This window comes from Myotis daubentonii, chromosome 10 (assembly GCF_963259705.1).
Source record: "Myotis daubentonii chromosome 10, mMyoDau2.1, whole genome shotgun sequence".
NCBI classification, from domain to species: Eukaryota; Metazoa; Chordata; class Mammalia; order Chiroptera; family Vespertilionidae; genus Myotis; species Myotis daubentonii.
Genome location: NC_081849.1, coordinates 51744705 through 51758628, shown reverse-complemented (window position 1 = coordinate 51758628; position 13924 = coordinate 51744705). Strand labels below are relative to the sequence as shown.

The window sequence follows — 13924 nt, the reverse complement described above, 5'->3', positions numbered from 1 at the left end:
CTTGCTGAAAAGTCCCCTGGGTGAGAGCGCAGATATTTTGACAAATTGTGATCAGATATGATGCTCTATGATCAACTAATTAAGGAATTTTAAGCCTAAATGAACCAAGGCAGGAAAGTACCAACATGTCTCCTAAAGAGCATCTTCAATAGATTACTCCGTTGTAGCAGTGCCTTATAAAATAGTTCTTCTATTAAGCAAAACTTCCCTTGAGTGAATATATTGCTTCCTCACACCAACTTCACTGTCATTTAAAATATAGGATACACTCATTATAGACTAATTGGAAAGTCAGAACATTGGAAAGAATGATTTAACTTACCTATTTATCATCCCAAAGGCAACTATGCTTAGTGTTTTCATGTATTACACCATCTTTTTCTGCAGTTTTCACATAGCAGCAATTACACTGTATATGTAATTGTGTACCTTATATTTTTAATTAAAATTATGAAACCAAGAGTCTACATTTTAATGAAAAAAAAATAACTCACTTATGAAAGTGAAAAATATTCCACTGAGTGGATTGCGATCTTTTTGCACATATAACTTCTTGTGGATTTAAAAGATTATTTTCTGAGAACAGAATCCTAAAAATGGAATTACTGTCAAAGTATATTAACATCTTTATGGTTCTTGATACTTACTGCCAAAATGCTTTCCAAAAAGGGTTGTACCATTTTAAATTGCCTTCAATATCAATACCCATTATACTTGTATTTGGACTATGATATATTATGAGAATAATCAGTTTCATAATCATCTTTATAGCTCCTAAACTTTAATTTCATAAACTTATATACCATGTTATACTAAAAAATTCTTAAAATCAAAACCCTAGCATCCAGTAGATGAATGTTTGCTATTAATACTATTCTTGAAAATCACTCCCCTCAATCTCTTTACCTATATGCAACCCCAATTCTTTTCCACACAGAACTCAGTTTTAACTGAGAGAATCTTACTCCCCCTTTAAAGGAGTGGCAACCAAAGTCTACATCATCTGGCACTCACAAAGCTCATGGATATTTTCATGCATTTGAATGACTATCTGAAATAAAAGCAACAAGGAAATTAGTCCTTCTAGGATCTGAAGGCCCTGTTAAAAGACATAAAAGAAGTATGAAAACACATTAGAGGAAAAATGAATGTTTCACTAATATGTACATTCCATACCTTTTTTTCTAAATCAACTTTTCCCTAAATTACTGAACTATGAATTCCACATGTAACTGAACTGTTCACAAATACACAAATAAAACATATCAAATACTATGTACTAGATTGAGAAGTGTGGTTGAAATGACAATAAACAAGTCCCCAAAACCCTTATTTAATTTTCCAGGGATTCTAATATTATGCACTTAATTTTAGCAAATATTTTGCTGTTGCTACTACCTTAATTACCATTTTTCTAACTGCTGTCTATTAAATTTCCTAGTACATATTGGCTGTAAGATTGTTTTAGGTCTTCATTAAGAAATTATATTAAATATGCAATAAGCTACTTTGGTTAACAGAAGTTGGGGGGATATTAGTGTCACAGTTTATTCTTATAAGTAATTTTTGTGTCTTCTGTCAGTATAACCACAAGAGGATCTCAATACCACCAGCTGATAATAATCTTTATAAATCCTACTTTGCAGCTCTACCATCTGTTAGTTATTATTTTATACATGGCTCCATATGCATATGTGAATTAGTTGTCACTCAAGACAAATATACAAATGGAATTGTGGTTTTGTGGGGAGATTTTTATTGGCTTGTTTTTGTATTTTGCTATTTTAGGCCAGAGAACTAAATAAACAAACATATTTCTCAGTCTTGGAGACTAAAAATAAGTGCAAATTAAGAAATAATTTTAGTAGTGCAAGTAAAAGAAATTTAAGTTCAACAAATACAATCTAAAAGTATGTGTTAAGATGTTTTGTAGAACTGTGCACCTCAAACCTATATAATTTTGTTAACCAGTGTCACACCAATAAAGTCAATTAAAAGGGAAAAAATAAAAAATAAGTAAAAGTATATGTTAAAATAGTAGTCATCAATATTGGATATAATTATATTAAAAACCTGAAATTTACATATTCGTAGCTCTCTAAATAGACCTACAAAACCAAACATGAACAGGTCCACTAGTAAATTAGTAGCTAATATGGTTCTCGTATTCACAATATAAAACACACTTTAGATGAGAAAAGAATGACTAATGACTTGCTTACTTGTAATGTTTATTCCCTGAGGAGATGAGTCACAATGGCACAGACTGAAAGCGGACCTCCCGTGAATGTGTGGGTTTGTCCCCCTGGAGCCCCACGTCACAGGCGCCCAGACTAGCAGAGGCACTAAGTAGCTACAGTGCCATCACAGCTCACTCCCAACATTCACCCAGAAAGGCAATAAGAAAAAACAAACAAAAACAGAATGAGGTGGCTCGTCCTCCAATTGCATAATTAGTCCCAAATTATAACTTTTTTCCTCCAAGTACTAGTACTAGAGTCTAATGACTAATTTTAGAAAGCCTAAACACGGGATTGCAGGAGCTTACACTGGCTACACACCCAAAATATGGTGAATTCTGTTCAAAATTACCAATGGCTCTTAAAATGCAGACTAAAGCACAATTTGAGAGAAACTATATGTGATGACTAAATTAGTTCAGTGTTTCCCTACGTTATCCTATTTTAGATGGTAATACTTTGGGATCATATATAGGGAACACTAAAGCAAAAACAGTAGTAACTAATTTAAGTCATCATTGAGAAAAACTGCAAGGGGGAGTGAAGAAGAGACAAACTGAGAAATAATTTTCTGGAATGAAAGCTGCATTATTTTTAGTTTCACAAAGTAAAAAGTCCCACTCAGTACCCAATGCAAATAAATATGCTGCTTTTCATAGTCTTTTGTGTAAAGGTATTAAAATAGCTCATAATTCAACTCTAAAAATTAACATATTTGATACCTAAACTAGATCTCCTTTTTTCAAATTATATTCCACCTAGATGTTACAATTTCCATGATGTCAGTGAGAGAGCTGTACTTGGAGAGGGAACACAGTTTTGAAGTATACCTGGGCTGCAAAGTGTAAGGGAAAATATCACAGACTACTTAACAAAATATTTTAACTTCCATTAAAAAAACTACAGTGTAGTGCAGACACATTATATTTCTTTAACCCTTTATTATCTGTCATTGAAAAGGAAGTTAACATACCATGATTGGCTTCTGTGTTTTTCAAATGTTCTTAATGAAGAATTTTATTTCACAAAAATCTATCTTAGTAATATAAAAATTGATTGTATAAATAATAAAAATTGTCATGATTCAAAATACATCATGCACGAAGCCTTTCTTCTCTCTCAGTAATGATATTTCTTCCTCCTTTGAAATATCAGTTATTTTATTCCACTTTATATTATAGTGACTTGTAGAGTTTTTTAATTATCCATGAATAGATAGAAAATGTCTGCTTCCATAAGTGGGAGTCACAGAGCCTTATATATCTCTATGTCCTCTCCACCGCATATCTAACAATTCCCTGAAAATAGTAAGCAATCTACATGTGTGTCTGAATTCTCCAAAAACCTTATTTTGTTAAACTAAAAGCCACCTTCAGAAAAAAAATGAGTTCTATTTTGACAACTAAGAGTGTTAGTTTTAAGCCTTACAGAATCCATACTAATTTACCACATATGTTCTCATGTTAAATAATATTTCAACATTTCTTGTATAGCCATTAAAAATTAAAACAATGAGAATCTTTCCTGCTAGATACAAGAATCACTTCTTAATCAGATGTATATCTTAAAAAAAAAAAACTAACTGAAATCATTATACTTTTCCTTGCTGGTGTTGTAAGAGTGCCCAAAATAGTGTAAATCAACAGATTTTTTAAATGGGTAACGCCTAAGAAATATAATTATTGTTTACAGAGAGGAAAAAACAATTGTGTGTTTAAAATAGAAGGTGGAAACAGAATTTAAGGAAGAGATCTGCTCATAAGACAGCACTTGCAGGGAGCCACTTAATTTGTTCATTTATCCACCCAGAAATCATTGGCAGGGACTGTGTCACACCACAGGCAGAACAGTTCCTTCGTGGCTGAGGTCATGAGCTAAAGAAGGTGTACTCTCCACCTTCCAGACAGCCCGAGCAGTAGCAGGACCTTGTAGTCATCTGTGGCCGAGGGAGCAGGGAAAAGAGCGCACAAAGGAGGTGCCATTTGAACAGGGTTTTAGGGTTAAGCTTTATTCTGCAGATTTCAATATATTTGGGGGGTCCGAAGTAACACAACTTGCTAGGTTTGGGTACGAAACTGCTTGTCTAACAACAGTTTGGCGAACAGATGAGGACCTAGTCGGAGTATGAGGAGCCAGATTTGGAAGATAGTTGAGAGACAGCATCAACAGGACTTGATGATAGATTTGAAGAGTCAAAATGGTCATTTTAGGCCTTGAACTTGGCAGACAGATGATGACATTAAATAAAATATAGATTGCCAGTCAGGGTGTATTTATTGTGCACCTTCTATGTATAGACACTGTTTGAGGCACACGAGGTCTGTTTTCATTGTATTCAGGGGAGGCGGACAGTAAACAAATGAATAATCTGAGACGGTGATCAACAGGCTGGAGAAAAGAGGGTTATGTGAGAGTGACGGGCGAAGGGCACGTTAGCTCAGACAGTCATGAAAAGTGACACCTGAACGAAGACCTGGATAAGGAGGCAGCCTAGCGAAGCTGTGATAAAGAAGGGAGAGCAAATGCAGAGGCTGGGGTGGGAAAGAGCTTAGGTGGTCAAGGGACAGAAAGGCAGCTGGGGATGGGGTGGGGCTTGCAGGGTGCAGAGGAAAATGAGACTGCAGCGCACACGGAACTCCGTGCAGCCACAGTCAGCAGCTCAGCCAGCAGGAAGGATGTGATCTGATTTATGTTTCTGTCCGCTGTGTGGAGAATGGACTTAAGGGGGAAGAATGGAGGCAGAGAGTCCTGGAGAAAGTGCAGGCTTAGACTTGGTTCTAACAGTACCATGTTGGGAAGGGGTCAGATGTCAGATTCTGGGCATAGAGGACGAGGTGGCAGGCTTCCTGATGGACTGGCTGTGGGGTGTGAGGGAACGACAGGGTTTGGATTCTAACCCACTGTGGGGAGGATGGTGATATTCAACAGAGTTAGTGGGAAGTTAAGCAGACAGAAGCTCAGGGTGGCAGGGCCAAGAATCAACCGTTCTTCTCTGGTCAAGTAAAGGCTGAATGATCTAGAAACTTATAAGGGAAACGGCAAGTAGGCAGTTGGACATAGTGTAGAGTTCAGGAGATAGGTCTAGGTGCAGATAGACTTTGGCAGTCATCAGCCTCTAACTAAAAATATTTTTATTTAATTTATTTTTCATTGTTAATCCTCATCCAAGGATATTTTCCCATTGATTTATAGAGAGAGTGGAAGGGAGGGGGAGAGATAGAGAGAAAAAAAACATCGATGGGAGAAAGACACGTCCATTGGTTGTCTCCAGCATGTGCCTCGACAGGGGCTGGGGATCTAGCCTGCAACCAAGGTATGTGCCCTTGACCAGAATGGAATCTGCAAACCTTCAGTCCATGGCTGGTGCTCTAACCACTGAGAAAAACAGGCCAGGGCTACATAGATATTACACCATGAGACTGGATAAGATTTACCTTGACTGATCAAGGGAGGCTGTGGGATGGGGCAACGGTGGGAAACATGCAGCAATGTTTTTGTTTTGGGGTCTTTAAAAGAGAGGAATGAATTCCATTTTAGACACTGAAGGTTGAGGTAAATGATTATTTGGCGTTTCTGTGGCAAATCACACACAGACTCTAAAGGACTTTATTATTAGCCTCTTGTACTGGATTTACCCTTGTGGTCTCATTTGCAGTCTCCCCATTACTTTTTTGCTACATAAGTAAGCTCTCTGATAGCAAACACTACCCTCTGAATGTCCAGCTGCCACTCAAATAGAAGGCATTTCTGAAATATCTCTTACAGCATGAGTATACAAACCCACTCTTTAAGAACTGGTTGTATAATAGACTAGAAAACAGCACAATAATGAGCATGGGAGGATCATAATCTCAAAAGTTTCTTCCCTTAAGAGTTATTAACCTTGGAATTCTTTCCATCAATGAATCAACTTTGAAAGATAACTAAGTACTTCAGACATTCCCAGTGAATCCCATAACTAAGCAATTAAACTCAATAATTATGAATGATTTCTAAACCATTCTGGTGGTTCTTTCCCGAAGTTCAAATACACCAGCCTTTATTTCCCATCAAAAATGCTACTTATGGTCAGCAGTCACAAAATGTTTGAATATATGAAAGAGATCAAGCTACTTCAATGTATAGATGGAACCTATTTCTTTGTCCTTGTATCTGTGTTTTTTCACCACTGTATACTCCTTATACCAGTGATGGCGAACCTATGACATGCGTGTCAGAGGTGACACGTGAACTCATTTTTGGTTGATTTTTCTTTGTTAAATGGCATTTAAATATATAAAATAAATATCAAAAATATAAATCTTTGTTTTACTATGGTTGCAAATATCAAAAAATTTCTATATGTGACACGGCACCAGTGTTAAGTTAGGGTTTTTCAAAATGCTGACACGCGAGCTCAAAAGGTTCGTCATCACTGCCCTATATGGTGCCTTGAAGATAGTCAGTGCTTAATAAATATTTGTTGTACACATGAATGAAAAACTAATGCAGACTTATGGGAAAGACGATACTTTTCTTCCTCGGCATAAATTTCCTCCCTACATCTCTCTTTAAATAAGTTCTTCTTGATTATAAAACATTCAGTCATTATGGAAAATCTGAATATAAAAAAATAAAAATATCTCTTCTTAAAACACATATTACTGGATACTTACAATTCATGATTGTATTCATTCATGTGTTTGTTCAACAAATCTTGACTGTCTACTCTGTGCTAGGCTTTGGGGATATGGAGATGAAGCAAACAGGCCAGGCCCCTGACCCCACTCCATTGTATACAGCAATACCCTTATCGCTACAGTAGAATGTAAGTAGAGGTATGTCACCATATAGAAAGTTTCAAAACTCATGGATATCCCTTCCGCCCTAAAAACTAACATTCCCCCTAAGTCTTAAACATTATTTCGGACATTAAATAAAATTAGTACATTTCTACATAGTACACCAAAGTGTCCTGATGACATTTTCAAGAACTCGCAAGGAGCAAATAGCTTTTTCATGTGGAAAAGAACAAATACCCTAGTCTTTCTACAGAACAACGTCAAGGACTGCATTTTGATGCTGGAAATGGTAATGTAATATAGTTCCCAATAGGTTATTTTCAAACCTTCCCCTATAGGTTCACACATTATCTATTTATTCAAATGTATTAGAAAATAACCACTCAGTTAAAAATAGTTCCAATGTTTTAACCTGAGTGCTCTATTTCGCTTTTCAGCAAGAAGTTTCTATTTCCAACACAAGGAAAGCTTAGCGCTTGGGAAGTCACGTTTTATTGTCATCTCTGAATTAGAGCAGAGGACTTGTTTCTTGGTACCCAGACACCAGTCTGCATAGCAAGTGTAGAAGTGATTGTTCATCCTCAGAGAAATATATAGTCACCGTGACTTGTTTCACCCCGAAAGGACTCATAGGGGGTTTCACTTACCAGTTGGTTGCCTTCTACTTCTGAAGTTTTACCTCTTGCTGCCATTCTCTGCTCATTTTCTGTCTCTCCTAAGAAGCAAAAGAAAAACAAAATAGAAAACTTTATCATCTCATTGAGGCCAAATTGTCTTCTATTTCTTTGAAATATCTTTTGATATTATAAGGAATCAACTACTATTTCCTATGTTAAAAGTAAATAAGTGAATTTTTAAGAATAGTAATTTTATTGAGGTCTCAGATATCAAATACACACACACACATATACTTAAATACACAATGTAAACCAGAAATATATCCTGTTATATAGAGGTTTACACTGGACAAATGAAGTGAATTCACATTTTGTAAATCAAGTCATATTTCAAATAAACTAGGAAAATTTATAATTTAAAGATAAGACAAATTATTTTCAAATTAAAAGTCTTTATAATATGAATAACTGTCCTCCAAATTAGTTTTTTATAAGGTTTATGCTTTATAAGGTTTTGTATATCTGTGGCTTTGCCTCTAAGTAGATACATATATTTGCATGTAATAATTAACCAAATGTTGAACAATCTTTACAGCAGAAAAGAATAACGAACAAATTCATAAACTGGCCTTCAGTTATACTTTGACTCCTAAGGCTGTGCCTGGGTGAGTTATGCTACTAAATGAAGTTGGTGACTAGGCTGGCTTCAAGGACACAGGACAAACACAAACATAGGTAAGTATGAGCATAATCTAATTTGTTAATGGCCTATTTTTATTTATTATCACTAATGCTCTGTGATTAACACAGGGCAAGTAAAGAAACAATTAGCCTATTTCTTTCAAGCATAATGAGGGGTTAGCTTAGTCATTTGTAAATTTCTTGTCCCATAAAATTAAGCCAGCTCAGGAATGTCCACAACAGGTTAATTACAAAATTCATAGAAGATGACTTGGCTGATACTAAAGGTTAGGAATTTGTTAATAGAAGGAAGGACCCAGGTCTTGATTGGAGATAAAGTATGAAAGTAAGAAAGGCTGAGGTTAACTTTTCCCTATGAAATACAAAAGTTTAGTTTACCAAGGAAGAAAGAACATTGTGTAAATTTTAAAGGATTAAATAAAATTCTGTTAAATTCTAAAATCATGAAGCAATAATTAAATTGGTAGTTTATTTACTTAAGACAGTTATTTTACTTAGGATAAAGGAACTCCCTAAAGTATTTAAAATCCAAGCACATTAGTACATACTCCAGCCTAAAAGCTTTGTTCTCAGCTATATGTAACATAAATAGCTGGCCAGGACAGAGCACATAATAGGTGTTTAATAAACACTAGCTGAATTAGTGAACTTCTCTTTATGGTTTCTAGTCTATAAAACTGTGACAAAGTAATACTAAATGGTATGTAATAAAAACTGTATTTCAGCATCCAGTTAGTCTCTTTCTTCTAAAACATATTTGTGAAACCTAAAAGGCAAATTTATGAAATACCATTATAATGTATTATTACCAGTGATCCATAATTGTGGCATAACTTATTAGATTTTAAAAACAGTTAATGATTTTTTTTAAAAAACCATATTAAAACAAAAGCATTAGGAACTTTTGGGTTACATCTATAAGATAATACAGTTAACCATTTGCAGCAATATGATGGACCTTGAGAACATTATGCTAAGTGAAATCAATCAGAAAAAGCTAAGAACTATATGATTTCACTCATATGTTGGATACAAAACTGAAACTCGAGAACACAGACAGCAGTGTGGTAACTGCCAGAGGGAAGTGGGTGGGGGAGAAGGGGGTTCTAACATGAGGTGACAGGAGAAGATCTGACTTTGGGTTATGGGCACACGGTACAATATACAGATCTTGGAACATAGAAACCCACACCTGAAACCTACATGTTCATGTTGACCAGTGTCACCCCAATCAATTTAATGAATATTTATATGAAAATGATAATAGTTAATTTTAATTGAAAATTAAATCAACCTACTTTTGGGACCTGGGATATCACTAAACTATTTTGATTTTTAAGTGTTTAAACCATGTATTTGCTTATAAAGAAGAGTCTTATTCTCAGAAACCCGCTTCTCTCTGGAAGTTAGGGATACGCAGATCCCAGGCAGCAATACCAATGAACAAGGAGTTCAGTTTGCTTGGCTATGGGTGGAGAGCATGGCAGCATGAAGAGCCAAGGTAATGTACAATGAGGTCAGGGTGTGTTTCAAAACTCCCATGCATGATGCTAGGAAAATACAAATCACCGGAAATGAAAGCTTTGTTGCCTTTTAGGTTAAAAAAACCTCAAGAACGATTTTTATTTTTATTTTTTTACCTTTCAAAATGATTACTACTCCATCCCACAGCCACACAAACACTTTATTGGGCTAAACTCATTTGGCTAAAAGCATTCAATGTGTCCCTTGCCACTTTCTGATTTCAAGGTGTGTATCTATACAAGACTTTCCCTGGTTCTCCTACAGCCTGAATAGCCAGAACGGCTATCACCAGTGTTCCCAGCATCACACAGCACATCTGCCTGGAAGCGACTCTAGAATCACTATTGTCTGAAATGCCATGTCTGGCGATGACTCAGATTGAACAGTAACTGATTACAAGGAAAAATGCCTTTTGCAAGAGTCTCTATAAACAAAGGCACAAAAGGAAAACTACACAAACAGCAGAAAAAAAAAGTCACAAAGAAATAAAATTTTAAAGTCTTATTCCTCCCATTGACGAATTATTCTTTCATGGTAAAAATTCAGTTATTTTGTCCATTTTTTATAACCCACATGAAAGTTAGGCACTTTTATAAAAGAAAGATGCATGTGACAAATGTGAAATAAGGTACTTTAGTTTTCAAACATCAGTTAGCTCTAATTTATATGCTGGATAGATTCGAAATTTTCATTGGCAAATCAGCTGCTTAGAAAGAACAAAAACCACCAACATCTCACAGTACTTCACATTTCATAAAGCCTCTGTAACCCACCACACTGAATTCTTGCTCTGGTTCAGTAAAACATTCTCCCCACCCCAAGCCCCCAGATTACTGGTGAGCGAACCCTCAGGGCCAGAGCACTCCATGAAATGCCCAGATCTCCCAGGTAGAAGGCAGTCTCAGTAGGACCAGAACCCGGTGTCGCCATCTCTGGGGATTCTGTGGAAGGTTCTGAGGGATGGGCTGAGGTGGGAAAGCGCCTCTGAGTTAGGGAGCGGGGTGTGAGGAGAAGAGCTAGGGCTCCTGCTCTCTGAAGACAGGATCCTGGGCTGGTCCAATGCCCTGGGCCCCTAGATCCTTCTCTCTATTCCTTTGTTCTGCCACAGGCCCCACAGATTACCTGTCTCATCCCTTTCCAATGATGATGGTAAATACTTCTGACCAGGGCAAGCCGCTGTCCTTCTTCCAGTCCTTCAGAGCAAACACAGTCCCCTGGATACTTTTCTAGAAGTTTGTAAGGCGAGAAAATTTCCTAAGAGGCAAAATCCCTCATATACTACAGGGTGCCATTTTCTTGGTTTAAAATACAGTTTTTATTTAGAGTGAGTAAATGATAGAGGCTACTTATACATACTAATGAAGCTCTTACAGAACTGAAGTGAAATTCATTTATATTTTAGATTAGGGGTTGGCTACTGTTTTCTGTAAACAGCTGGAGAGAAAACATTTTAGGTTTATGGGCCACACTTTCTTGGCTGCAACTTTTTGACTCTATCATTGTAGCTGAGAGCAGCCACAGATAATATATAAACCAATGAGGGAAGCTGTGTCCTAATAAAATTGTATTTACAAAGACCACTGCCAGGCTGTAATTTCCTGATCCCCGTGTTAGAGAATATATGTACTCCACCTTTTCTGATAAAAGGCTGAATTGTGTTTGAATTCCATAAGGAGATGAGGAAGGGATAGTCATTAGACTATCATCATGATCCCTTCTCCTGGGTGAATTGAGTTGAGAAGAGAGATGGTGGTGAAGAGTGAGCACTTAGGGATAAGGGAAGATGGAAAAGAGAGAAATCCCCAGTGATGAGAAGGGAACCCACAAGCCTATTTGGGTCACCTAGAACAAACCTGTTTGGGCGGGGGCTAGGCCTCCCTCTACTCCAGTCCTGGGATTGGTGATTTGAGAGGACTTGGCTGTGTGGTTCTGCCCCTTCCTTTTCCCCTCGTCTTGAGAATGAGAGGACCACAGAGAACACATGGCTCCCTCTGCTCTGACCTTCCACAGGGGAAACTTCCTCTCACATGGGAAGCCTGCCTCGGCCCAGCATATCCTGCAACTGGATGGAGCTCAATCTAATTCTTGGTTTCAGATTAGGAAACCTATTTGCTCCTTTTAGAAGCCATGTTCTTCAACACCAGCTTTATTGGCAATAAAAATGAGAATGTGGTTTTTTTGTATGTGTGGGTTTTTTTTTCCTATTCTTCTGAAAGTGGCCATATCTTATCTGGGAAAGAGGCATGCTAATACGGGAACATCCTAGAGCCCAACAGGACTAGGAATGGACTGGTGTGGACAGGGTGGGGCCTGCCCACGATGAAAAGATGTGAATACAGAAAACTTTTTCTTTCTTTTCTTGATTAGAGAAAAATTACCTAGAACTCGATACCTTAGAATATAGCCTACAAAACACAAGTTTCAAGGGGTTCACCTGGAAAAATTATTTCTATGGTCAAAAGTATGAGGAAAACCTATAGAATGTGTTCCTTTTTAGTTGTTTTCCAATTTACTTTAACATATTAAAGGCTCTGAGAAATTGTTTAGTAAAGAAGTTTAATTTTTTTCACAATGACTGTGGAGCCATTATATTCACTGAATACCTATTAAACATATTGCAGAGGTCTATGAACACAACATGGATGATGGTTATATAATATTTCCAAAGTTAAAATTGATTATGACATACTAGAGGCCTGGTGCATGAATTCATGCATGGGTGGGGTTCCTCGGCCTGGCCTGCGATCGGGCTGATCAGGACCAATCCAGGTGGCTGACCAGAGGGGTGGCGGGGGAGGGGGGGGTGGAAGGACCAAGGGAGGTTGGCTGTGGAGCACACTAACCACCAGGGGGCAGCTCCTGCATTGTGCGTCTGTCCCCTGGTGGTCAGTACACATCATAGCTACTGTCCAGTCATCAGGGCTTAATGGTCGCTTAGGCTTTTATATATATACTAGAGGCCCGGTGCACGAAATTCGTGCACTGGGGTTGGGGGGGGGGTCCCTCAGCCCAGCCTGCCCCCTCTCACAGTCCAGGAGTCCTCAGTGGATGTCCTACTGATGGCTTAGCCACAGTCTGGCAGCAGAGGCTCGGAGCAGGTGCCGTGTGTGTGTATGTGTGTGTGTGTGTGTGTGTTTGTTCATGTCTGCTGGGGGCCTGCCCACAGCTGTGTTGGAGGCTCGGAGCAGGCACCCAGTGTGTGTGTGTGTGTGTGTGTGTGTGTGTGTGTGTGTCCATCCCCGCTGGGGGCCTGCCCCCAGCCACGTTGGAGGCTCGGAGCAGGCACCCCGTGTGTGTGTGTGTGTGTGTGTGTGTGTGTGTGTGTGTGTTCACTGGGGGCCTTCCCCCAGCCACACTGTGGAGGCTTGGAGCAGGCGCCCCTCTGTGTTACCCCTCAAGCTCCTGGCCGCGCCTGGATGTTGTTCTCTCCCTTGAGCGGTGGCCAGGGCAGGCTGGAAGCTTGGCTTCCTCCATCGCCAGGGACAACCCAAGCCTCCAGCTCTGTGGCCACTGCCATCTTTGTTGGGGTAATTTGCATACTTGCCCTGATTGGCTGGTAGGTGTAATGGAGTGACACCAATTTGCATGTTTCTCTTTTATTAGTGTAGATATTTTTACCTGACCCTTCAGAAAACCCTCCACATGGCCAAATTTGTTACTTAGCTTTTGAACATTCATTTTACAAAATATTAACCCACACTCACTTTCCTTTAGATGATTCTTTTCACAACGCCCTGTTCATCCATTCAGTTGCATTTGGGGCAGACTAACATTATGTGACTGCATTCTACTACATACTTCTGATGCCAGAATAGTTTATCATCTACAGCAAGGAAAAGGATAACCAAACACCTTGAAGATAAGAGAAAACCCCAGTGCTCAGAAATATCTCCTCCACAAATTCCACCAATTAGAGGTTCAATAGGGTTAATGAGCTCCTCTTTTAAAATGCAAATACCCTCTGGGAGGCTTTGCCTATTAGTCATTCACCCAGTGAAGTAGTGGAAAGAACAGTGGCATGGCAACTCCATTAACTCCTTTTCATTTTTCAGTCACACAC

General features: G+C 38.3%; 1 protein-coding gene across 6 annotated transcripts in view; it reads right to left on the bottom strand.

Moving 5' to 3' along the window:
* UMAD1 (UBAP1-MVB12-associated (UMA) domain containing 1) overlaps positions 1 to 13924 on the bottom strand; it is a 190654-nt gene that overhangs the window by 48663 nt on the left and 128067 nt on the right. For all 6 annotated transcript variants that reach the window (XM_059712406.1, XM_059712407.1, XM_059712402.1 and 3 more), the window contains one exon: positions 7669 to 7736. In XM_059712406.1, the coding sequence (XP_059568389.1) occupies positions 7669 to 7736 (68 nt within the window). The remainder of the gene's footprint in view (positions 1 to 7668; positions 7737 to 13924) is intronic.